The sequence below is a fragment of the Sebastes fasciatus genome, chromosome 7, assembly GCF_043250625.1.
Source record: "Sebastes fasciatus isolate fSebFas1 chromosome 7, fSebFas1.pri, whole genome shotgun sequence".
In the NCBI taxonomy this organism is placed as follows: Eukaryota; Metazoa; Chordata; class Actinopteri; order Perciformes; family Sebastidae; genus Sebastes; species Sebastes fasciatus.
In genome coordinates, this window is record NC_133801.1 from 13,900,932 (window position 1) to 13,925,595 (window position 24,664).

The 24,664-nt window shown below is 39.8% G+C and overlaps 1 protein-coding gene across 5 annotated transcripts; it reads left to right on the forward strand.

Annotated features, from left to right (window-relative positions):
- Window positions 1-1,202: 1,202 nt before the first annotated feature.
- agfg1a (ArfGAP with FG repeats 1a) lies at window positions 1,203-24,655 on the forward strand. Of its 5 annotated transcripts, none has more exons than XM_074641732.1 (14): window positions 1,229-1,540; window positions 8,865-8,958; window positions 11,422-11,537; window positions 12,409-12,574; window positions 13,253-13,415; window positions 14,002-14,121; window positions 15,833-15,904; window positions 18,078-18,293; window positions 19,291-19,471; window positions 19,589-19,668; window positions 19,974-20,081; window positions 22,286-22,438; window positions 22,739-22,833; window positions 23,733-24,655. In XM_074641732.1, the coding sequence occupies exons 1-14, from the start codon at window positions 1,374-1,376 to the stop codon at window positions 23,790-23,792; spliced, it is 1,791 nt and encodes a 596-aa protein (XP_074497833.1). In that variant the 5' UTR covers window positions 1,229-1,373; the 3' UTR covers window positions 23,793-24,655. The 5 variants fall into 5 exon arrangements, with proteins under 5 accessions (XP_074497837.1, XP_074497833.1, XP_074497834.1 ...); XM_074641733.1 differs by having other exon boundaries at window positions 19,974-20,074; window positions 22,282-22,438; XM_074641734.1 differs by having other exon boundaries at window positions 15,833-15,865.
- Window positions 24,656-24,664: the final 9 nt, after the last annotated feature.

Consider the following 24,664-nt stretch of genomic DNA (forward strand, 5'->3'; position numbering starts at 1 on the left):
GGCAAATAAAACTCTTGAATCTTGAATCGATGCCGATCAAAAATGGGTACTTTGCAGTACATACACGACATCAGAGCAACATTATTGTAGTCCACTACGTAGTAATGACTGTTCCTTATATAATATAAGTGGCTTAACAAACCGGACTGTTAATAGTGGGGCGGATAGTAGAAAAATCCTGCAAATAGTGATACAAGCACCAAAATGCTTGAAGATAAGGGATTCAGGGACAGAGTTCAACAAGTTATACAAAGCTACTTTCAGAACAATGACAATGGAGAAGTGACACCGGTTGTACTATGGGAAGCAGCAAAAGCAATGATGCGTGGAGAAATAATATAATCCGCAACCTGGAAAAAGAAAAAAGCACAAAAGGAAATAAATGCAATCAAAATGGAAGTAGGAAGGCTACAAAAGATACATGAGAATACAGGTGATGAAAATATTAAAGTTGAACTGAAAGAGCAGGCTCTTCTTGGTGAGCTGAGCCAAATGATCTGGCTCACTAAAAAGAGACGGAATTCCCATCACTACTTGGAACAGACTCCCTAAAAAGCCCTGACCCCAAAAATGGATTTAACCCTCCTGTCGTCTTCCTGTCGACCGTGCAACTTTTGTCTGGTCGACAAAAGATCTAGTCTGGTTTGACTGTTTATAAAGCATACAGTATAAACTATCACCCAATGTTGTGTTACACCTTTTTGGCCAACTTCATTCCTAATTATTAAGTTTGACACTTTTTCGGGGGGAAATTAAGGTTAATAAACCTAATTTCAGTGAAATTATACCTCATTTTTTAGTAAAAAACAAAAAAGCAGATAATATGAATTATTTTGACTATAGTTATTATCAGAGGAACGTAATGTTGATGGATTATCACATACTGGTTTATGTAAACTTTTAGTCAGAATATTGTTTTGAAAGCATTTAAAACATGTGTTAATAGCAGCACATAATGACACCTGTGGTCTCGTCAATTTTGAATAAAACACCCACAATTCAACGAAAGTAGTGGCCAATACATATTTTTTGCAAAGGCTACAGTAGGCAACCATCCATGTTATTTTGGGGCAATTAGATTAAAGAAATCCATATTTATGATATAATGAAGTTTGAAAACGGGTCAAACTTGACCCGAGGACAACAGGAGGGTTAAGCGAAACCGGAAGTTGACGGCAGGAACTATCTTGTTCCGTTACTTCACCTGATCCAACGCCTCAAAGACGCAAAGCCCCCCCCTAACAACGGAGCCACCTACCCATTCCCTCTCTGTCTGTCTCTAGCAACGGGTCGGCACCGGTAAAACCAGCTCAACACTGCAGCTGACCCTTCCACAGTCTCTCCCTCCTGGTTTTAGTAATCCTCCCTTCACCATGGCGGCGAGTGCGAAGCGAAAACAGGAGGAGAAACACCTGAAGATGCTCAGAGAGATGACGAGTTTACCTCCCAATAGAAAGTGCTTCGACTGCGACCAGCGGGGCCCGACCTACGCCAACATGACCGTGGGCTCCTTCGTCTGCACCTCCTGCTCCGGCATCCTGTGAGTTATTGAGTTGATGAGTTGACCTTTAAGCTGTTAGACATGTTGGACATGGCGCACCACGATATAACGGTAGGCTTCAGCTAACAGTGCGAGCTAGTACTAGCTAGCTAGCTTAACGGTAGATTGGTATCCATTGTGAGTGTTGTGACATTGTCTTGCTGGGTGCTGTGTTGGGCGGGGTACATAGAGGTTCATGGAGAGGTGTCACTGTTCAACACAACAAGCTAACATAGCAACCACGACTAGATGCTGGATAACTTTAGCTTCAATGCTAGCCAGTGGATTTATCTGACACTTGCTGGCTAACGTGTACAGATAAGCCAGTAGCCAGCTGCTGCTGCTGCTGCTGCCAGTTGCTGGTTGGAGGCACCACCACCTTGTAACTGAGCTAACCCCACATACAAAGACACATGAGTAACGGTGCTTATATTTAACACAGTCACATGATATTGATCCTGCTCAGTTATGTTGGATTTTTTTAAGTTTTCTTTATTTCTTTCTTTCTTTTTTTAATTTATTTTTCTCTCCATTTAATTTTATCCATATTTCATTTTATTTTATTTTGTTATGAGGAAAAGAAAGAAAGGGAAAAGAGAACAAAAAAAAGAAAATATATATATATATATATTTTTTTTTTATATATATATATTTTTATATATATATATATTTTTTTATATATATATATATGTATGTATATATATATACACACATATACATATTTTTATATATATATATATATAAATAAAAAAAATATATATATAAAAATATATATATATATATATGTGTATACATATAAAAAGTAAAATATTAATTTATTCTACCTATATAATATAAGGTTACATGATATATTCCAAAATTCTACGGTCTGGGTACCACTGACACAGTGTTTACAATTTTAAAGCGTTCTACCTAGATTTCAGAAGTGGCAGACAAAAGAAATTGAGTGGCCGGTAGAAATGTTCAGTGACCTGCCAAAGGGGCAGGTGAGGAAAAAGGTTAATTTCATTCCCTGCCTGCAAGACTTTCACTTTTTTTTTTTTTTTTTTTTTTTTTTTTTAAAATATACAACTGGTTGACCCCAAACTACCCTCAGTAGTGTACCGCCTACAACATTTAAAAACCTATCCACACAGCATTAATAGTTTCAGTGTAGCTGAGTGTTTTGACTTCGTTTGCCTGACTTAAAGCTTTGCTGTGCAGTTGTGTAACCAAGCATCTGTAGCTTGGGATTTGGGGATTAGTGAAGTATTCCATTTCTTCTTCTAAAGATATCCCACTTCAATAAAGCTGTTTCATGTTGCATGTTGAAAAGGTTATATATGTGATGCTGGCCATATTTAGAAAGAAATTCAAAGTGGTATAATATAGTTTTGACAATTTATTGCATCCATTCTCTAAAGGATTTTGATCACAATAAATGACAAATTGACATACAGCATGGAGGACATGTTTGCCTTATATTATCTATATTGCATGACATTGTGCTAATCTGAACATAATCACTCTCTTCTGAAAACTTTAGAGGATTTTCTCTTGTAAGTGCATTGACATTTTGTTCACTGAAACCAAATTATGCCCTCATACATCAAGTGCTAAAAAACCATACAGATCAGTTTTACACTTGAGCGCACCAGTCTTGCAAGAAGGACTTTTGATGCTCGTGTTTTTTTTTGCTTTGGCCCAGATCTAGTTTACAAACATAGCATCATAGTTTTTTTCTCATCAAGAATTGTGATCCTCTCTTTGCCACCAAATCCCATCTTTGCTCAAAAATAGTTTACCCTGGTTTTTCCGTCCATCCATCCATCCATCCATCCATCCATCCATCCATCCATCCATCCATTATCTGTAACCGCTTTTACTGTTCAGGGTCGCCAGGGGGGGCTGTGCCGATCCCAGCTGACATTGGGCGAAGGCGGGGTACACCCTGGACAGGTTGCCAGACCATCACAGGGCTGACACATAGAGGCAGACTACTAATCACGCTCACATTCACACGTACGGGCAATTTAGAGTCAACAATTAACCTGCATGTCTTTGGACTGTGGGAGGAACCCGGAGAAACCCCAGGCTACCACGGAGAGAACATGCAAACTCCACACAGAAGGGCCTGTTTTTTGTAAATGAATAAATTCTGTTTACTTATCGTAAGCCTTAGCATGTGAAAACATTTGAGGAGAGTAAACTGGCCATGGGCTATTACCAGTTAACTCAATAAGCTGTTCATCTGTCCATCCGGTTCTGTTCATTCATACAGTCAGCAGCTTGCACTGGTCCTTCCTAATGCTTTATGGAAATCACCCTGCCTTTCTCCATCTATGAATGATGGTTATTCTAATAATGTTGCAGGGGAAAGGGAAAGTATTTGCTGCTCAGTAATTCCCCCACTGATGACCTTCTAGTTTTATTAGTCAACAGGGGAAGATGACTTCATTGACGCAACACTATGCTGTTTGTCCCTTAGACTTTGCCTAAGATGCAGCCCTTGTTTGACCAGGTCTGTGACCTTAATCTGCACAAACTGTTTTAGCTGTCTCCACTGAATGTGAAGGTTATTTACTGTAGCATTGAAAAGAATGAGATTAATTGTGTCTTTGCTGATGGGCTTAGTTTGCCCTCCATTTCACTTCACCGGTGGGTCTGCGGGGACTCTGATGTGAATTTCCCATCTGCTCACCCTCTGGTATTAAAGTCTGAAATGTGAGCTAATTGAGTTCTTTAATAGCTTGAGATTTCTCCTCTTTCTCTCCTGCCGTCCTTCTCACTTACTTGTTACGAAGACAAAACATGTTGTGTGAAATATTTCAGTGGTGGAAATATTCTCAGCAGAAGAGTTTGGGTTTGAAAGGATTGCTGTCTGTCTGATGTATGCAGGAAGCCGGGTGTGATTGTAGGCTCAGGAAGTGGTATGGCCCCACCGGGCTGCTACATCAGCAGCATGTGCTGTTCTATGTGCCACAGGAAGTGGCGGAGAGGTTACTGTCTGCCTCTCTTTCCTTTCAATTCTAGACAGGCAAAGACTTTGGCATTATGAGAGAGCACCAAAGTAGCCTGTTCATGCTCAGTCTTGTTATAATGTTTTGCTTACTAACTTGACTACCCACTATGCTCGTGCTTTAAAAAAGTAGTGTTTGCCTGACTTTGTCTTACAAGAAAAGCAAAACGAATCCCCTCAACACAGATACTCACGTCATGTATACATTTTGCATTTACTGTGAAAACTTATGGTTCAAACATAAAGACATTGCTGAAGCAGTCAGAGAAGTGATTTTTAGTTTAAGGAAGCTGTTTGCTCCTTCCTTTTTTCATTTGCAGTAACAGTGTTTAAATGTTTAGGGGTTATAGCAGGGGCACGACTACCTACCTAGTTGTGGTTGTTTAATGGGCGGGATTGGAATCTGCTATGTAAACACATTCCTTATGAAGGTGGAGGCCTTCCCAGGAGGAACACCACTCACAATGTCTCTTTCTGGAGAATTGCCCGTGCCAGGAAGTAACCCCACTTGGCCTATGTATTCCTGAGTAAGCAGCGCTCCAGCAGTGACGTGACAGAGGTGAAGTGGTGTCACTGACACCACATGTCCTAGATAATATTTATCAATGGAAAAGTAACAGATATGAGTTGAACTCTAAAACCGAGCATGTTTGGTTTCCCCCTGCCACTGGCATTTGATTTCTTAAAAGGGTGCAGTGTCTGAAGCACCGTCGGGTTACAAATTGATGAGGCTTTAACTTGGCATAAATGCAGATTTTATAGCGAGCCATGAAAATTAAGTATTGGCTCTTTCTGTGATAAAGGGTACTTAACTTAAAGGCATAATGAGTAGGATCTCCTACTGTATCTGTAGAGACCCTGCTATCTGTATTTTCTTATTTTGCTGTGTTCGGGACATTTCTGGGCATCAACCTAACCAACCAACCAAACGGAGTGGTGCAATGGTTCAACAAGCACATCGTTCGGTTTGTATTGCGTTTTTTTAGGGTCACGGTTTTGAGTTTGTTTTGCATGTTAGGGAGAAGAAAAACACAACCATTTCCACTGTGTTTGAACTATACTATCTATATTACATGAAGCCATTACGTTGAATTTATACATGAAATAAGGCAGGCTACTTAATGGTCAAGTAGGTCTATGTTCAAATAATTGCCTTCTCTATGCCTCTGGCACCTCATCAAATAATTAGCAGGCTTGTATTTAATGGTGGTGCAACTTTTCAACAAGCCCACGGTTCGGTTTGTACAGTCATTGAACGTTTTTTTTTTTACGTTTCGGTTTTGCATCTCTAAAATGTAGCAACCAGGTGCCAGATCGTAAGCACTCATTCAAGAGGAAGCTATGAAAATGCTGCAGAAAAAACGCAAAAGTGAATCTGGGGTTGACTTTCACACGCTGGCGAGCACCCTAACCGCTAACAGGGGCCATGCGCTTCTGAGGAGGAGGGGCCAACTTTGAATGTTGTCTTTACAAACCACAACCGACAAATACTGCTCATTCCAATCTGCCTTTAAATTGACATCCTTTTTGTCGGGACTTGAAGCAGCAAAGTGAAGGAGGATGCATACTCTCTCCTCTCTTTTGAAACTCAACATTGGCAGTTTCTCTCACCCTGGAGCTGTCACAGTATGCAAATGAGCTGAGTTTTCCCAGCTGAGCTCGTCTGACGTACAGTCAGTAGCGACTAGGTCATAATTATTTTATTGTGCAATATGTGATACTGTTCTCTGATACACTATGGCACCCAGTTGACATGATCTGAAAATAGGTGACCTTAGCAACTAGGGCTGAGTAGTGGTTCGATCTTTGTCTTAGTGACATTGTTGATGTGTACAGTATCGTGATGTAAGAACCATTTTTATAAATGTTTTATTTTATCTAATTAATAATCGCTGCTGTCATTTAATTCTCCCTCCAGATATAATCCTACTGCCACTGAACACGGTCACAATTGTATGCCTACTTTCTCCAGCAGAAATGTGTGTGGGGCTGTAGGACCATAATATTGTGTTGCTGGGCTCAGTACCAGACTGGAATCCAGAGCACATGAATCACCCGACAGTTATATTGTACACCACAGTCACTGTATGTAAGATGACCCTGATAATAACATGATTCCCCCTTTGGCAAACACCTGCTTGTGTTTGGATAAGACTTTTCAAAGTTGAAAAAGGTTTTGAATGAAAATTATGTATTTAACTAATTTTAAATGTATTGCCACGGTTAAATAAAATACAGTAAATTAACAAAAACAAAATAACCAGTATCAGGATTCCTTAATTGGACAACTGGGTAGAGATGGTGTCATCATATTAAGACCGTAAGGGCTTTGGAGCTTTCTCACTGTATCTGACCTAGTTTCATCTTCAGACTAGGATCTGATCCCTCACCTACCTCAGGGCGCTGAAAAACACATTTAAGCTTAAATACACAGAGACTGACTTATCTTCTGTTTTTCTACAGATACAGATTTGCTTCTTTATGGCTTCTGACTGTTTTGTCTGAAAACAGTGGGAACTTTGCATTAATCCAACTACAGCAACTAATATTTTGTTTTAATTTTTTTTTTTTTAAATGTATTCGATTCATCTTAAGAACCCTAAGTGATGTCTTGCTTATTTTGTCTGACCAACAGCCCCAAAAATCCAAAGTCTCCAGTTTTTAATAAGAAAGAGAAAGGTGCAACCAACAAATGTTTATTTATTTAATTTGACAAGTAATTTTAAGTATAAATTGATTATCATTTGTTTTCTAATTGGTTTGGCGATGAAGCGGCTTTTTTATTTCCATGGTAGATCCTGTAAATGTTGAAATATAGCAGTTACATTAAGGTGTTTTTCGTAAAGTTTGTGGCATTCTTTCGGTCTCAGCTGTCTTCTCTGAAAGTGTAACCAGCATGACATAACTGGGCAAAAGTTGATGAAGCCTTACCCCTAGAAATAGCTCTACTAGTTCCCATGGATTTACTCCATGTTTAGGAAGGGACATATGGACCACTCTTGGCTCTTGTCATTGTATACACCTGTTTTCTGTCTTGTGTTTGTGAATGTGGTTTGACACAGCTATTGTGTGTAACATTTTGCACAATAGTCAGCTGATTGGCAGATGTGTAATGAACGGGTGGAGATGAGAACATGTTCTGTAACGGGGTAACAGCAGTGAATAATTTAGCGGTCTTGTCTAGTATTTCACTGCCTTTAGGATCTTACTCCTTTATGTGTTTAACATTGTGTTTGTAATTGTGACACCGTGGATCTCATTTCCCAGAGCATAGGTTCCCAAATTGAGATGCCTTGACGACAGGTCAAGGGTGCTGCAAGATTTCACTACAAAAAAAACCCAGAAAATCAACATTTCCATTAAAGTTAAACTTTTGCAGATTTTTAACCGGCTTTGTATTGTTGCAATGTGGGTGGTATTAGGGCTGTGTATTGGCAAGAATCTGGTGATGCAATGCGTATCATGATACAGGGGTTACGATTCAATATATTGTAATATATTGTAATATATTGCGATACTGTAAGCAAGGCGATATATTGCAATTGAAAAAAAAAAATTTAGAATAATTTTAGGAAAAATGTCATAGTATAAAGAACACGTCAGAAATACACCATTTTAGAATAGGCAAAATAACAAATTTGTACTTCATGCAAAAAACGGCATGGTTTTTGCCCAAAACCGCATGCGATTGTCATAAAGAATGTGCTGCTCAGCAATTACACTCTGGTCGGGGTTAAAACAATCTGCTTGCACGCTAAATCCTGATTGGTCACCTTCACAGACAAAACAGGTGGCGACCTTGAATCCAGCCCTACATTAGTTTTCACTTACTGCTGGGTCCAGGAAAAAAATACTCAGGCAAGCAGGCCTGGAGCTTAATATAAAAGCCTGATGATGGCTCTTTTTAACTATTACAGTTACCAGGCTTTTTTAAATTTGGGCCGTTGTGACATGAGCTGTGACCTTCTCAGGAAAATGAGCGAGGCTTGTGGGCTAATGGGTGTCACTCCATAATGGGAGTTTCTATATTAAGGGACATCGCTCGTTCTTTTACTGTACTGACAACCTCAGTTCAGTCAATGACGGGAGAGAGTTTCACCCACTTCCTTTTGTTCTGTTCTACTCCCTTTCTTTCTCTGTCAGTAGTCTTGTTATTTCTCTCTGTAATGCTGCCTCCCTCGCCCCAGTTACCCACCGCAGCCAGTCAGCTTGCTGCTAATTAAATGGCCCCGTCCTGAGAGGTGGGATCTGGAGGATGTCCAGATGAGGTCATCATGCACAAAGTCTTCAAATTAAACTGACCTGTTTTCATTTCTCCACCTACAGGCGAGGACTGAATCCACCCCACAGAGTCAAGTCCATCTCCATGACAACCTTCACGCAACAGGAAATCGAGTTCCTACAGAAACATGGCAATGAGGTAGGCATGGCGACTGTCTGTCCTGTCACAGTTGTTAAGGTTGAGGGTTTCCACTGCTTTGTTGCTTTGTTTGAATCTGCACATCATTGTAATTCATGAGTGTTTTGGCCCTTCACAAGCAAGATTATAAACAAGCTTGAGCTAGAAAAAAACAAGACAAAATATTAAAATATTTTAGAAAACTACATGGTGCATTAATATTATTGTAGCCATATTTAAGTGCAGTTTTGGCACATTTATCATTTTGTAAAATATCACAATATTATGAGTATTTTATTATTTTTCTGCTCCATACCGTATCTTATTACAGTAGTGATAACTGCGCTAGGGACTGGGATCATTATGTTGCACTCTGTCTGGATTTGTAAATAGGCAATTGTTCGCTAACATCTTTTTTAGTTTTTAATTGAGCTTTGCCATTATAAGGTGCAGTCAATTTCAATGACCTACTTACTCTTTTACCCAAACATTTCATGCATTATATTGATACATACTTGAAGGGCTGCAAACTAACGATTATTTTCATTGTCGATTAAGCTGTCAATTATTTTCTCGATTAATCGATTACTTGTTTGGTCTGAAATGTCAGAAAATTGTGAAAAATTATGAATTTTTTTTCAAAGCCCAAGATGGCGTCCTCAAATGTCTTTTCTTTGTCCACATCTCAAAGATTTTCGGTTTACTTTCATAGAGGAGTAAAGATACCAGGAAATATCCATATTTGAGAAGCTGGAATAATAATTACTAAAAACATTAGTACTAAATAATAACAGAATGAAAGGATATATAAAAAGTTAATTATATAAATGGTCATAGGTGAGAGGCTCTATGAAATGTCTGTTCTGCAGCTCTCACCTATCCATCACTATCAGACAGAGTAGCACCGCATATTTGTACGGCACAGAAGACCCAAAGTGCTTCATCATTGACGAGCCATTTCTGGTAAACGGAGTATGAAATAGAGCAATGCCACCTGGGAAGCGCAACCTATTAAAAACTGTAGCAAAGTGGCAGGGCAGGCAGACACGCAGGAGACTCAAGGTTTGGAGCTGATGCATACATCCTTCAAGGCTGCTGTATAAATGCTACTGCCCTCAAGTTGCTTTTTGTCTTTCCAAAGACTTTATATTTTCAGCAGTTGCAGTTTCAAAATCCTCCTGATTAAAAAGAAAAAAGTTAGCTTGCATGTGCATCAAATCCAGCCAAAGAAATAACCGCTTATGTACAACATAAGAACCACGCTGCCTCTTGCAGCACAATTGCATCATATACATTGCAGCACCCTATACTGAGTGCACACAGGCATGAAGCCTATAAATCTCCCTTTACAGGATTAGGCAAATACTTTAGGAATGCTATCCAAAAGCCAAGGCCAGAGAAAGGTGAGACTTAAGTTGAACATAGTTGCTGGGTGAAAAATCAGTCTGTGTTTCCAAACATGGGGCCAACTCATGTTTGACTCTACAGTATATCAAATAGAGGTGGGCGATATGGCCAAAATCTTCTATCACGTTATATGTAATTTTATATCACCATGATACAATAAAGTGAGACGATACGGTAAATTCAATAAATAGATGGTTTAAAATAACCATACCGTACTTCATCACATTTAATTATTTTTTTTACAAGCTTGACTATTACTTTTATTTGGACCTTCCATACAAAACAAAAACAACTGCTTCACATAGGATAACACATGAATTAAAAAAAAAAAGACTCAAAACAGTAAAACTAAAATTATTTCAGGTTCCTGAGAACAATAATTTCAAATGTTACCGGCTTTAAGGTTAACAGGTGCAAATAAATACCAGCCTGACTTCAGTCAGTGTTATAAAAATCACACAAATTTATATTTTAGAGTACCAAAAGAAAAAAAGACATGGGCGTTTCCTGCTGGATTTACTCATCTTTCATTTAAAAAAGCTGACAAAACAAAATAAACTACAGTGTGAAAATGCCTGGTTATTATGTAACCATCTTCTTCCTCATCTTGGGTTGGTGGGGATGCCTCCATCTGCCCTATATTTACAACCTCACTCTCCTCCTCCGTGTCTGCCCAAATCACGTTACGCTGCGAGGCAGCTGGATTCACAAGATTGTGCGAGATCACGCGAGAATTGCTACCGTGGTGGAAACGGTATTGACAAATCTCTACCGGTGGACACATTTCTATTATTGCATGGTATATACCGTCATATCGCCCACACCTAATATCAAACATGGCCATGATGTTCATCTGTGCAGCGTATTACATAAATGGATATCGTCTGCAATAGACCTGGTCTAATTTGCACATGGTTACATATTCAAAACATCAGTAGATGCTCTTTTGAAGTTAACCTGCACTCAGTGGCTTAAAGTTGATTAACGATATCATCACTATGCAGGTTGACAAGTTATATGTGCTACAGATACGTTTTACCAAAAAACTCATTTATTCTATCACCCCGTGTGTTCCAGGTATGTAAACGGATCTGGCTCGGCCTTTATGATGACAGAACTTCCTCAATACCAGACTTCAGAGAACCACAGAAGGTGAAGGAGTTCCTTCAAGAGAAATATGAGAAGAAGAGATGGTAAGTCAGTTTTACAAGCTGGCAGAGCAAAATATGAACAATCCTCTGGCAATGTGCGCTGCGCAGACATGTAGCTTTCCTTTGTTTTTTCTCTCTATCTGGCGTGGAATGTCTCACAGGCAGCTCATAGCAGTTAGCCTCGAGCGAACCACCCTTCTTTAAATGCACACAATGTAGGTCATTACAGTCAAGCTGCTTTATGTGCAAGATCTAATTAGTTCCATGGAGTTGTATGTTTTAATTTTGTTCAAATATGTATGAGGTTTAGCATAGTTTTTTACTGGTGCATTGTGTTGACTCATGAGAGCAATTATTGGAGACAAATAAAATGAATGGCAGGCAAACAAGTGCCTGTCATATTAATGCAAATTAGGGATTGGTCCTCAAAAGTAAATATTAACTTAGTGAGACTATTTGTTTATGCAGTTACACTGTTTCCATGCAAAACTGAGACGCATCATTAACACAAATGTAGTTGTTTTTCTGGATATTCATAGACTATGCACCTAATAGTCAACCATTAGATTATTACACCTATTAGTTTAGGTAGTAGTACTTCTGTCATCAGTGTTTAGACTCTGAAGTCTGACCAAAATGAGAGTGATGAGTGGTGCATGTCTCAACATGCCACCACTGCTGCAGACATTTCCACTCACATAGGCCATTCTCCTGTAACACATGGCCTGTCTGCTAGATCACATTTGCTCCCAAATAAACATTTCCTGTTATCACATTTGGACTTGCATAATGCTTGTTTTGCCAAAAGACTGACACAATTATTTTGATTGTCAGTTTATCTTAAATATAATTCTATTAGGGAATTTGCCAGTAGCATTTAGTGTAGTGTAATGTAATGTGAACTGTTTCCTAGGTACGTACCTCCTGAGCAGGCCAAGGCCGTGGCATCCGTCCATGCTTCCATCTCTGGCTCCTCCAACAGCAGCACCAGTAGCACCCCGGAGGTTAGACCACTCAAATCCCTGCTGGGGGAGTCGGCCCCCTCCCTACACCTCAACAAGAACACCCCACCTAATCAGGTGAGACCTATGTAGTGCAGGGCTGAAACGATTATTTTCTCGATTCATTGTTTGGTCTATAAAATGTCAGAAAAGAGTGAAAAATGCATCCAAGTTTCTCAAAGTCCAAGGTGATGACTTTAAATGTCTTGTTTTGTCAGACCAAAACCTAAAGATATACATTTTAATATGATGTAAAACAGATAAAGACAGGTAATCTCCATATTTGAGAGGCTGAAAACAGCATTTTCTGACATTTTTGCATGAGAAATACTTAAATGGTTAATCGAATATCAAAATAGATGCCGATTATTTTTCTGTCGATCGACTAATTGATTAGTCGACTAATCGTTGCAGCTCTAATGCAGTGCACATACACGTACACATGATCAATTTGTAATTGTTGACAGAAATTTTGGCTCATCCAAAAACACCTTTGACCAATCAAATTTGTAATCAGGTTTTGTTATCAATGATCAAATATACCCACTGGGATAGATTTTATCTTTCCATACTAATGCTTTAATATGAGCACATTGTAGACACAGAGTGACAGATATGCTGTCTGTCAAAATGCCTATTCCTTGTGTTCCTTAGTCTTTGTGTAAATGTTGTTCTAGGGCTCATATTACACATATTTATGCACACTGACCAGCACATACCTGCAGTTTTTTCAAATCCATCTCTCGTCTCCACCAGTCTCCAGTGGTGAGCCGTGGTCAAACCCATCAGCAGCAGTTCCATGACAAGAGGTTCGACCTCCTCAGTGACTTGGGTGGAGACATCTTTGCTGCCCCGCCCAACATGAATGCAGGCGCCAGCTCCAGTTTTGCTAACTTTGCACATTTCAACAGCCACACAAGTAAGGAACAGACAACTAACTGATTGAATGACTAACATAAAGCAGTAAAGGGATGCAGGAATTGAGCAATAACTCCAGTCACAATGAACACTAGACATCAGATAATGTTGTTAATGTTATTTAATAGACAGTTGAAGGCTGATTGATGTTGCATTCTAATCATCAGCTCTTATAAACTGTGGCAGGTGTTCGAGATCATGCAGATTCTGTTAAATGTCAGAAGCCGCGACCTCCATGATTGCAAAACATGCCATACATTATGGAATAGTACCGGAGGTGCTATGGACAGACACATCTCCATGGTTACTAATGCTTGTAACATAGAGTTATTAGTGTTTGCTTTCCATGGAGGATAATGTCCTCATGTCCCCCTGAAAGAGCCATCAAGTCTCACCCTTAATGCAGTGACTAAAGTGGCATTTCCACAGCATCTCCATGATTATCCCTCATACTTAGCACATAATCCATTGTATTTGCCTTGTCATCCATGCCTTTTGTCATGTTATTTCAACTCATCCATTGTTTTCCCTCTCATTGTGTTTTTTGTTCATCTGTCTGTCTGAACCTCATCCCGACACCATCTCAGCAGCACAGAATGCCAACGCAAATGCAGACTTTGCTAATTTTGATGCATTCGGGAGCACTGCCGGGTCAACAGGTGGTTTCCCCTCCGCACCCCAAGCCCAATTCCACCCCGCAAATACAGGTAGAGCAAGTTCCCTTCACTGGACAAATGGCACACATCCAAATCATGCTCTATATAGTGGTGCAGGAATGAGTCCTAAAACCTGAAAACGAGTTAGCATTTTAGCACTTCCGGTTCCCATGTCCTGAAGTCAATCGTTTTTTTTAATGGGTTTTTTAGTTAGATGTCTGAAATAAGGTCTGTGGTTAACACAAGCTGAAGAGATTTTAACGTTTTGTTCTACGATATAAAACATGTCAGTAAATATCCCACTCATGAATTTTGAAGCTTTTATGTGGCTAAATGAGACTACAAAACGTCATCACGCCGACTCGTCTGCCTTTCGAGCCTCATTGTATATACTCGCGCTCATTTGACCGTGCTGTAATTCATTTATGGTCTAACGTTAGCTTTTTAATTCTGGTGATCGCATTCACACTTCAAAAATCATAAGTGGTGTTCATTTGTGACGATTATCTTTGAACAAAACATGTAAGTATCATAAACGTTTGTTTGCCACAGAGATTATTTTCTGCAATAATCCAAAATCCAATAGAAAAATCCCCTTTTTGTTGAGGGAACCAGGGCGATGCTAACTTTCGGGTTGGCTTACAACAATACGTCATCCCTGCACCACTCCAAGTTTTCTGTCATGTCACCAATTTTGTTGCCATTTGTATTTTAACTGTTGTATGCATATCCTCTGCTTCCCAAACCTTTCCATATGTGCAGTCCATCCCATGTCAAATTTGAAAGACCTCTGTGCACCAGATGTTCGCATTACTTTCCAATATCCAAGTCCCAATGAAGTTTTTATAACCAAGAAATGAAGCAAAAGTTTGGTTTATAAATTAAAGATGCTAATACATATTTCTGTTTTCTAAAACAACAAGCAGTTCAGCAGCAGTTGAACATGTGATGTTATGTTTACACGGTATGTGCCTTAGACCAAAATATCAGAGGTCACAGAACATGTGCACGCTGTAGCCACACTGTATGTCCCTATATAGATTAGGGGTTTAAGATTAGGTTAAATATATGCAGCCCTGGATTTTGCACAGTGTTATTTAGTTGAATCTATGCCTGGCTCCTAAACCTGGCCTTCTATTTATGTATATTATGGTCTTAAAATATGTATAAGACCATATACTGGTGTACATACTGTCCTTGTCTTACCTGTGTTTGGTATTCTTTGCCCTTCATGCAGTAATACTGCGCATTTCATGCGAAACTACGAGTATTTGCTCAGCAGTAACTGGCTGACTGGCTTTTTACCTGAGCACTTTGCCTTCTCTCTCACGTACTCATAAAAAAACAGTGACTCTCATACGCAAACACACTTAAGCCTCCTCCCCTTAGTCTCAGGAAAATGTTGTGTACTACAGTGCCCTCTGCTGGAGGTCTACATTGATAGCTGTCTTCGTGTGGAGCTGCACAGTGATCTCTTTAGTATGCCTATGGCTTGATGGATAAAGCTCCCCTCTCTCTCGTGGCTTTGTAAGATAATCCCTTTTTCACAGACACTGACTCACCATGCTATCTGGCCTAAGCTGTCCATTCTGTCTCATGTGTTTTTCACCCTTTTGCTTCTGCAGCAGTTGATTTGCTTTGACTCCACGCTTTTTAATTTTTACCTCTGGTTTAGTTGACGTCTTTTTCTTTTGTGTCTCCGCCCTGTCTTACATCGCTCATTGCCCCATTTCTCCCTCCCTCTTTGATTTTTGGCTGCCAGCGTTCACTGTGCTCTCATCCAGCCGCAGTATGGGTGAGTTTGCCACTGCTCTGCCTCTCCAGGTTGCACACAGTAAGTCGCTCTCTCTCTCTGGGCTTGCCCTCTTAACAGCTTTCACCCTTTCCACCATCCAATGTGTAGTCACTCTGATCCTTCTCTCTCTGGATGTAATGTGTGTCTCACTGTCTTTTTTGTGTCTGTAACTCTGAATCACTGTCGACATCCTCACTGGTTAAAAAACGGGGATAATACGCTTTGATTTTTGCTTTCATTATTTATTGTGAACCACTGTGGAAAAAAGACCAAATGGAAGGGCATGAGAATGCAGTATAACAATGTAAAAATAAAAAAGGAACAGAAAGAGAATAAAAAAGAACAGACATTGATAAAAACAGATTAGAATCAGTCACCGTACTGTTTTTCTGAATCAGATCAGAATCAGAAATACTTTATTGATCCCTGCTGGGAAATTGGGATGTTACAGTTGCTCTCATATAAAATCATAAAGAAACAGAATGTAACTTGTAAATTATGTACATAATGCTACAATATATAACAATATATGTAGAGAAATATCAAGAAATAATAAAAATTATTAATAATGAATGAAAATATATGAAATATGTATAAACACATGCAATATATAACCACAGTGTAAATAAGTAAATAAAAAATGCTGAGAAGTGAGATCTATTAAATGTGTTGAATACAAATACCAGAATAGTATAAATAAGAATCAAACACGGTGGAATTATTGTGCAGTTTAACCAGTATTGCACATAAGAATAATAAGGAATTATGGGGTAGTAGCCTTTCCCTTTTGCAATATTGGAATCGCAAGAACACTGTGCTCTTAAGGTCTACTCCATCAGTTATTAATGATACGTAACTTAATAAACTTTCTGTAATCCAGTATGTTATGTGAGAAATAATAAAAAAAGAAACGTGATACCCAATGATTAATAGGAGTAGAGTTACTCCAGAAAATTGCATAAGCTTCTGGGTTTACTTGAAGAGCATCACTAGGAGAATGTTTAGGTGTTGGCTAATAAATACCAAGCGTGCCTGATATTCTCAAGCCTCAATTTCATGTAAACAACTTTAGTTCCTGAGAGGCTTGTAGACCACTGTTCAGAGAAGACTTAGGTCTGCTAATGGCAAATGCTTCTTTAATATTAAAGAGGTAGGATGCCCGAGTATTTACTTGAAGGACCTCTTAGAATTTTTTGGGCATTCTTCTTAAAAAAGTATTTACCATTCGCAAACCTTCTCTCAACAGTGGTCAGTTGCATGCAAGACTGTACCTGTCCCTGTGCTAAAGGTAGTTATACAACAGTAATCCATGGAATGCAGTTAAACCATTGGTTGAGCTTTAACTGGTGCTGGTTTCAGTGTCATTACTAAAAATTGCCTTGTCTCCCCTTCAGGATCACAAAGACGATGCTGTGCCCAAGCTCCGTTTTACCTCAGTCTACAAAATCTTTTGTTGTGCTGTGTTAAGTGTTAAATATTGTGATGCATCAGTCCTTTTTATTGCATTCCAAACAAATCAGTTCTCCCTAACGGGGTACTTAGTATGCTAGGGAAACTCATGATCGATCATAATATCTGCTCCGATTTTCATCTGCAAGCCTTCTTAGAGCGGGGAGTTCCTGAATTAGCATTGTTGTCAAACATATAGTGTGAAGCAAATACCTCCTAGGTATTTACAGTGGTAAAACTCTAAGCCGTTCTTGAATAAGCTTTGTTTCTGGAAGAAAAAAAAGGTGTACACTTCTGTTTTTTCTTTACTCTTAAAAAAACAATGACTAATGACCCTCGTAACAATCTTAGATCTGGTTGAAAGTGATGGCCCAGTAATGCCTACAGGGTGGTTGGCATACATTACATTTTGTCTGTAACTCCCTTGAGTCACAGTATGGTGCTGAACTCTGATGTAACCGAGCACAAGAAAGGTGCTGTTCTGCGCATCTTGTGCCTCTAACACAAATTTTATGCGTCCCTTAGGTTCATAGGCTAATGGAGAATCAGCATAGTGCAGTGATGCAGAGGACATGTTTTAGAAGTGTTGCTGTTGTTGATGTATCCTATAGATAATGAAGGTAACCCAGCCCCGGCCTGACTCCACCCCAACTCTACCCTCCATGCAGCTGCTTCTCTTCCTCTCCACCGTGTTAATGCTGTTAACTCAAAACCAACAATCGAGGTTCCCCTCATGACTTTTTAATCTCTCTCTTTCATGCAGGTAGCGCCTCAGGGGGACTAGCAAATGCCAATTTTGCAAATTTTGACAACTTCCCCAAATCGTGTAGTGCTGACTTTGGATCCTTCAGTCCCTCCTCCCAGAGTAACTCCACAGGAGCTGGCAGAGATGCTGTACAGAGTACTAGCCTCCCTGCTGATAGATACGCAGTCCTGGCTGACCTGGATAACGTGTTTAGCTCTGGCAAAACAGAGCAAGGTAAACTTCTCCTGCCTAGCGTGTTTCATAGATCTCAATGATAGGGATAGAGGTTGACCAAAAAACAGAAGTTGACACAAAGTCAGGCGTTATGAGTCTTCTTCCCAGTGCAGGGACAGACAAGTCTCTCTCAAAACAGGGCTGATTTACATTTTCTAGCAAACGTCTAATTCTGTATCACTTAGCCGAGGCTTGGATGTATTTTGAGATGGCAGTACCTTTTTTTTTTATATATAAATCAGCCCCCTGGCTTCAGTGCTGCTAAACCAGCCTGTATAAAGGCACAGCAAGTTTATTTATATAGCTCATTTCTGCAACAAGGCAATTCAAAGCGCTTTACATAAAACAAAAGCATTGAGACAAAGTGCAAAAGAAACGCATTATAAAAGGACATTACAATTTAAAAACAGTCATTAAAAATTCACGAGTATGGAAAATAAAAGACTAAAAGTTGCAGTGTAAGAAATTATTTAATAAAAGGCAGCGGCAAACAGAAAAATCTTGATTTTAAAGAACTGAGAGTTGCAGGGGACCTGCAGTTTTCTGGGAGTTTGTTCAGATTTTAAGGTGTATAAAAACTGAGTGCTGCTTCTCCATGTTTAGTTTTGACTCTGGGGACAGAAAGCAGACCTGTCCCAGATGACCCGAGAGGTCTGGATGTTTCATAATGTAGCAGAAGATCAGTAATGTATTGTATATGAAATATACATAACATATTGAAATACCTCTTTAATGTCACATGGTCAGAATTCTGGCACTCAATTATCTGTGAATTGTACTGGTACTAGTTTATTCTGCTCATATTACAAACTGTATTTATGTGCTAGAAAATGCAAATTTCCTAATGAACATTTATTCCCCATTATTTTGAATAGGTTGAATATGGCAGCTATCTCCGGACTTTTTGTTTGTGTCTTTGAAATTGAAATTTTCCTCCTAGATTGGTAGAGTTGAGTTGGAATGAACCTCTATCTGCTGTCGTGTGCTTCTGTTCCAGGAGGTGGTATTCCTGTTGGGGTGAGCTCAGCCGCTGCAGCAGCAGGAGTCGGTGGTTTGCCTCAGAAGCAGCCAGCAATGCGAGCAGGAGGGGACCGCTACGCTGCTCTAGCTGAGCTTGATACCGTCTTCGGCCCCTCAGTCCCTGCCGCCAGTGTTTACAACACCGGCACCTCACAAGGGTGAGACACTACAATAAACACAAAGATATTTACCTACTAACCTACAAACTTAGTGGTCTCTGGTCTTTTTTGCTGGCTTTCCTGATATGCTTATGTGTTGACTTTGTTTCATTGCAGGGGTGTGTTTGGCCCAGAGACTGGGATGTCAACAGCACAAGCACACCAAGCCCTGCCTGGCATGGCTCAAGGTTTTGGAGGTGAGTGAACCTACAAGCTGTTTTCTGATGGTTTGTGCAAATTGTTCTCCCAAACTGAAATCAGTAATGATTTAGAGAGTTTAAAGTAATGTTGGAAACAAGGGGCAATCTCGGGGCGAGTTAAGTGTACTATAGGTAATTATAGCTAGATTCAGTGGTGTGGATTTGGCAGTTGACAACTTTTGTACCCTCGTGGGAGTGGGGGAGATAATGTTGTGTCCTCCATGATTCAATGCTTTTGTTTTTAACATGTTTAGGTCGCACACTCTGTACTTGTTTGGTGACTTGATACCTCTCTCCAACAGGTCAGTCAACCAATCCGTTTGTAGCTGCTCCAGCAGCAGCTCCCACCAACCCGTTCCAGAGCAACGGCAGAACAGCACAGATGGCGGCGGCGGCAGCAGCAGCAGCAGGTGTGTATGTTTGTCTGTGTCTGAGTGGTATACTATATATGCTACACATTCACAATCAACTTATTAAGTAAGTGCAATAGTGCAGATTAAAATCCCTTTTTATGTGAAAAAAAAATACAGGTGTGATACATCCTCGTACAGTAAGTGTTTTATTTGTTAGATTTCCTTGCACACCCAAAGTGGCAACCTTTGCTCAGGCTGCCTCAGCAGTGAATAAGCCTCAGACCACACTACCAAACACAGAGGCAACTAATCAGGGAAATAAAAGATAGAATTATAACATAAAGAAGTGCTGAATACCAATTTTGTTTGCTGTGGAAATGGGCAGCAGGACTGTCGTTGCCATTTACTGGTGTGCGCAAGAGAGATGAAAGATAAAGCAAGGTGCAGAAAGTGAGATTCAGTTGTCTGTCTCATTGCTCTTGCCATGCTGGACAGACTTGATGAGGGTTCTTCATGGGCAGGGTTATCCTCCCACCTTTGGTAGGTTCCCTTGTGTTCTATGCTTTTCTTTTACTCTCCTGTGCCTTGCTCTTGCAGTGCCTTCTTGTTCTATTAGCAAATAAATATAATGTATTCTTTTATTGTGAGTAATAATGCCATGAGTATATCTTGCCCTCACGCCCTCTATTGGGTTTCTGTGAATTTATTGAATGGTTTTCTCAACATTTTCCTTTTATCAGTTGGCAAGAGACATAAACTGTCTTCTGCCTTTTTTTGGAAGACATTAAATTATTAAAACCAACTGTAATGTACGCAAATAATCATCTAGTTATACATTAGTTTGGTAATATCATAAAATGCTTAGTTAAATTAAAAACTATTGAGTCTTTAAGACTCAAGGCTTAACCTAGTTGGATTTGCTTGTGTATTCTATTCATTGTAACTCAAGTCATTGACTTTAGGCCCAGACACACCAAACCAACATCCAAGAACTAACAGCGATGAAGGCCAACGGTTGTGTCGCCTGTGTCTTACACATGGCAAAGACTACAGCCAAATGCAAACTGCCATGTACGTTCTGCTAGAGGAAATAATTCTCCACACCAGCAGGTGGCGGTAGTCTGTATTCGGCATTCAAAAAGGGAAACTGGAAGACCTCAGACGACAGATATACAAGCCACGTGGTTATGATACTTGCCTGAAACAAAGCCGCGTTTGACGACTATTTTCACACCACTCTCACTCACCACTTAGCTTTGTTGGAATGATCAGATGACATGATGATGAAAAATGAGAAGAGCCTTCTGTGTGTGCCTTCTTGACTTTAGTTGTTTGCTTGCTTTCCTCACTTCCGTTTCTCTTCTCGTGCACTGATTCAGCTGATTTCTCTAACCGACGGGCTCTGTTGCCGATTCGACATGCTGAATCAGCCAAAAAATCTCCGACACGGGCAGACTCGAGCCAACGGTGCAGGACACGCCGAAAAAAACTAGGGTGACAGACGCTCACTGACGGCCCCAAACTGTCTGACGGTCGACCGTTGGCTTGGTGTGTCAGGGCCTTTTTGTTTAATAGATATCTGATTGCTCAGTTGCCAGCTGGCTGTCTTACTAACCAATAGTTTGATTCCACTTGTTGAACTGTGGGAATGCTCCTGTGTGGTCATCAGAGGTCAGACACTGGTGCTGCACTTACTGCAAGTGTTAAAAGCCTCATGTCTGACTCTTGTTCTAACCTTTTTCCTAAGGCTTGTCTGGAGACAACCTTAATCATAATTTGCATGTGCGTCAACTGTACAAACACTGTGAGATGCTGAAGATCTCACAGATATATGGCAGCAGCATTATAAATTACGGACTCACCTGTGCAGTTATTCACCTGCTAAAGGACGGTGACCTACTGCATAGTGTAATTGACATATTTCTATTTCCTAATTTCGTTCTAGCAATGTGTCTTTTTTTTGTTTTCTTGTGGACTGTTCTATAATCCCTAGTTGTTCATCCTCACTCATTTAAGATCACTTCTAATATATTGCTTTCTAACAAACTGCTGATATTAACATCTTAGTATTTGCATTTCTATTTTTTTCTGCTGTGTGCCAGCTCCTGTGTAATTCCACATTTTATAGCCAAGTGTGTGTGTGTGCTGTAATATCTTGTCATAATGGGTGCAAGCCATTTTTAGGCCTGTTATTTTGTTGTATGTCTGTAGATGTTCTTGTATAGGCTTCTTTAACCAGCGGCTGTTCTGCTGTGTTGCAGCATCATTTGGCACCGGCTCCATGAGTATGCCGGCTGGATTTGGGAATACTGCAGCCTTCAACCTCCCCACCAGCTTTAGTGGAACCTTCCAGCAACCCTTTCCTGGCCAGGCTCCTTTCCCTCAGCCTCCTGCGTATCCCCAGCAACCCAACGGTGTGTGTCTCTCTGTGTGTAGATAATGTAGATGTGTAGACATATATGCTACAATATCTTTGCTAAAATTCAAGCTTGCATGTGCATCTGACTGACTGGTTGTTACATTAATGCACTTAATGTCAGTTTGGAGTCATGCTATTGTATTCAATTAGGTTTTCTCAATTGAACATGAGTGACGTTCTCTTCTAAATGACCAATTTGTGCCACGCGTTGTTACCGCATTGCCATTGCAACAAGCTAGTATGACATGGTTGGTACCAATGGATTTCTTAGGTTTCTCATGTACGTGTCTTTCAGGTGGAGGATTTGCAGCGTTTGGACAGGCCAAGCCTGTTGTGACTCCTTTCGGGCAGGCCATGGCTGGACAAATGGTCTCGAGTAACCCTTTCCTGGTCAGTAAGAGGGCTTGAGTTCTTGTAAAAGAAATATGTTTTATGCAGAAGAATGACGAGGCTTCGGTCCCATGAGCCAAGACTATTGTTGATAGAGATTAAGCTGTTATTCCTCCTTTTTAGTTCCGTTGAATAGACCCATTGATTACGTGATTATAAAAAAACACTAATGGGCTGGACATGATAATGCTATACAAATGGATTCGTGGACATGACGTTTGATGACTTAAGACTCGACTTGACAAAATAAAAAAAAGAACTGCAACTTGACTTGGATTTTAACACCAATGACTCGTGACTTCACTTGGACTTGAGCCTTTTGACTTGAAAATACTTGATACCTTCCCACAAGTCCAAAGTATGTTATTTAAAAAGTGTGTGCATGAAAACGATCAACTGCCCGGTTCCGCAGATGTTAGGTTTATTTACCTTTTGCAAGATCTTTTATTGATTTGTTTGGGAAGAGGATTTAAATTGAATTTCTATCATTAGTTGTTTATTGTTGAATCCCCGAAAAGTGGTGTTTTCTTTGAACTCTGAACTCTCTATTTTTTGGTGAACATCATTGGGACTTGCATTTGATTATTTTACACTTAACTCCCCAGATCCACTTTGTTTGAACTAATCCAACAGCATCCAATCAAGTTTGAGGAGAAAACCTTGAAGAACAAACATTACGTTACCGAGCGCCAGTTAGCGCCAGTTATTCTGTTGTTAAAACGGCATTACATTTGGTGAAGAGCGCATTATGACTTGTTTAGGACTCGAAACTCAAAGTTTAGGACTTGGGACTTGAGTGCGAAGACTTGAGACTTACATGTGACTTGTAAAACAATGTCTTGGTCTGACCTAAGTACTTATTCTGATCATGTGTTTGTGTATCCCCTTTTTCCTTCCAGGGTGCGGGTCCATCTGCACAATATCCAACAGGCGGCTCTTCAACGAATCCCTTCTTATAGCGATCCATCCAATCAGCTCCACTACAGGGTCAACAACTGGCGCGCTTGCACCTATTGCACTGTTTTGTTTCACAAGTAGCTTTAAACACAATGTTTGTAAGAATTTGTATTTTCTATCGCAGTTTGTCACGAATGGAACAAGGTGACAGACGAGTCGTGCTGATGCTGTTCATGGCTACAAAACAAAGTGATGGTGTGTGCAGAGGGAGAGGTTGATCCCCTCTTCTCTATTTAACCTGTGAACTGGCCTCTACTGAACCACAATGTATAATCAAACTGGCTGAAAACTTAAGTTATTGCATACAGTATATCCCATTCATTATGCTGCAATTCTGTACATATTAATTTTCTTTTAGGAAATTAGCGCTTTGTGCATATCAGTATTTGTATCTAACACACAAGATTTGTTAAGACAGAACTGTTGCTTGGAAAAGTTAATGGGTACTGCCACTTACTGTATTTGTGAAGAACCAAACTGTTTATTTGTGCAGGTTCCTTTTAAGGTAAACTGTTCTCACTAAAGATAAAATTGCCTATTCTGTTGGCGAGTGATGAAAAAAGTGACTGCTGCATCAAGGATGTGCAGGAGACTCGTGTCTCTGCCATCCCCTGTCCTGCTGACGGAGGCCCAGGTCATGAAGCTTCTGAACTACAGTCAGTCCGCAAGCGGGTAACAGGAATGGCTGACGAGCTGAAAACCACTTACATTGGGTATTAGAGAATTTTAAGTTAATGTGTAAATATATACAGTATATATATTAAAATGAATTTTAAGTAAGAAGAAATGACCAAACCATTCATTTATATTGATGTATGGAAAATCTTGTATATTTGTTTTGTATATATAAAGAAAAAGATTTATATTCATGGTG